The 1877-nt window shown below is 71.7% G+C and overlaps 1 protein-coding gene across 1 annotated transcript; it reads right to left on the reverse strand.

Annotated features, from left to right (window-relative positions):
* Window positions 1–63: 63 nt before the first annotated feature.
* Window positions 64–1232, reverse strand: IFI30 (IFI30 lysosomal thiol reductase; the record flags this gene model as incomplete). Its single annotated transcript, XM_085320150.1, has 6 exons — window positions 64–176; window positions 267–335; window positions 450–602; window positions 713–808; window positions 891–965; window positions 1050–1232. Coding segments are annotated over 6 exons (639 nt in total), but the record flags the coding sequence as incomplete, so codon positions are not given.
* Window positions 1233–1877: the final 645 nt, after the last annotated feature.

The following is a 1877-nucleotide window of genomic DNA, read 5'->3' on the forward strand; positions in this document are numbered from 1 at the left end:
CAGCGGCTCTCCCTCGCCCTCCCACGACCCCCTCCCAGCAACACAGGACTCGGCAGGCGCCTCTTCCACCAAAACTGCCCTTTTCTTTATTCCCCTCGCGGTCGCGCAGCGCCTCAGCGGGCGCAGCGCCGGGCGCTCCTCGCGGCTCGGCCCGTGCAGGCCTCGGGCTTCTCCCCCTGCAAGGACAGTGGTGGGCAGCGGGTGGCGGGGGACGGGGGCACCCCCCCCCGCCAATCCGTCCGTCCGTCCGTCCGCCCCGCGCTCACCTGGTAGAGCTCGCACACCAGCCCGAGCAGCGCGTCCTGCGCCCGCGCCTGCAGCTCCTCCGTGTGCTTCTGCGGGCCGGAGCGCGTGGGGTGGCGGGGGAAGCGGCGGTCACCCCACGGTGCCGGCCCGGGCACCCTGGGAGGGGCACAGCCCCCCCCCACCCCAAAACCCCCCCAGCCTACCCCGTTGAGGACGATCCAGGGCACGTACTGGTGCGGCGGGCGGAGGGCGGCCGTCAGCTGGGCGTTGCGGTGCATCAGCTGCCTGCCCAGGTCGCCCTCGGCGCAGGCGGCCACCCGCCCCGCCGCCACCTCCGGCGCGTGGATCTGCAGGCACTGCCGGGAGGAAGAGGAGGAGGAGGAGGAGGCAGCGGCGGCCGCGGTGCCGTCACCCCGCCGCCGCGTGCCCCCCACCCCGCTGCGCGGAAGGGGTCCGGGCCACCTACAGCCTCGAGGTCCTTGGTGACGGACACCCCCGACTCCAGGCAGAAGATGACGGGGAAGTAGGTGCTGAAGTTCCTCGCCTCGTGCATCAGGCAGGCCTGCGGGGGGGGACGAGGACGGGGTTCGGCGGGGSGGACGGCCGCGGCGGAGGGCGCCCGCCGCCCTCCCACCCCGGCTCACCTCCAGCATGTTGCCCAAACACTCCTCGGGGCCGTGCTGGCACTGGAAGCGCCACGTCCCGTTGTCTTTGGTCTCCTGCGGCGGTGGAACGGGGTGAGCGGCGTGGGGCAGTTCCCCCCCCCCCTCCCGAATCCCACCCCATCCATCCCGGCCGCCCACCTCCGCGTTGCCGTAGGGCACCAGGGTGATGTTCAGGACCTCGTCCGGCAGCAGGAGCCAGGTGGCGAAGAGCTGCTGGGTCACGAAGGCCCGGCACGCCGGGCACAGGCTCTCGTAGTAGAGGCTCAGCTGCACGGGGGCCGCGGTGCCGGAGAGGTTGCCACAGCCCTGCGTGCCGACAGCGGGGTGTTTTTTTTTTTAGAGGACCAAAGCTGGGCTGGGGGGGGGGAACGATGCCTCCTCCCAGCCCCCTGCAAACCCGGGGTGCTGCTGCAGCCAGTGGGGCTTTCTGCCGGGAACCCCCGCCGCCCGCTCCGGAGGAGGAGCGCGGCCGGCAGGGCTCGGTGCTGCTGCTGTCGGGGACAGAGCGGAGAGACTGACGGCCCGGGGAGGGGGTGGGGGTGTGCATGCAAGGGGCTGGAAAAAAAGCAGAAGTGCCACCGCTGCCATGTCGAGGACTGGCTGCGGCACGGCCCTGCAGGGAGCAACACGGCAGCCGGAGCGTCCCCGAGGCTCCTGTGTCCAGATCCGGCTGCAGCACGGCCCTGCGGGAAGCAACACGGCGGCTGGAGTGTCCCAACAGCTCCCACATCGGGATCCGGCTGCGGCACGGTCCTGCGGGAAGCAACACGGCGGCCAGAGCATCCCAACGGCTCCCACATCGGGATCCGGCTGTGGCACGGTCCTGCGGGAAGCAACACGGCGGCCAGAGCATCCCAACGGCTCCCACATTGGGATCCTGCTGCAGCACGGCTCTTCGGCGAGCAACACGGTGCCTGGAGCATCTCAACAGCTCCCACGCTGGGATCTGGTCGCAGCAGGGCTCTT

The sequence above is a fragment of the Rhea americana genome, unplaced genomic scaffold (assembly GCF_003343005.1).
Source record: "Rhea americana isolate MKP2758 unplaced genomic scaffold, rheAme1 scaffold_611, whole genome shotgun sequence".
Taxonomy (NCBI): domain Eukaryota; kingdom Metazoa; phylum Chordata; class Aves; order Rheiformes; family Rheidae; genus Rhea; species Rhea americana.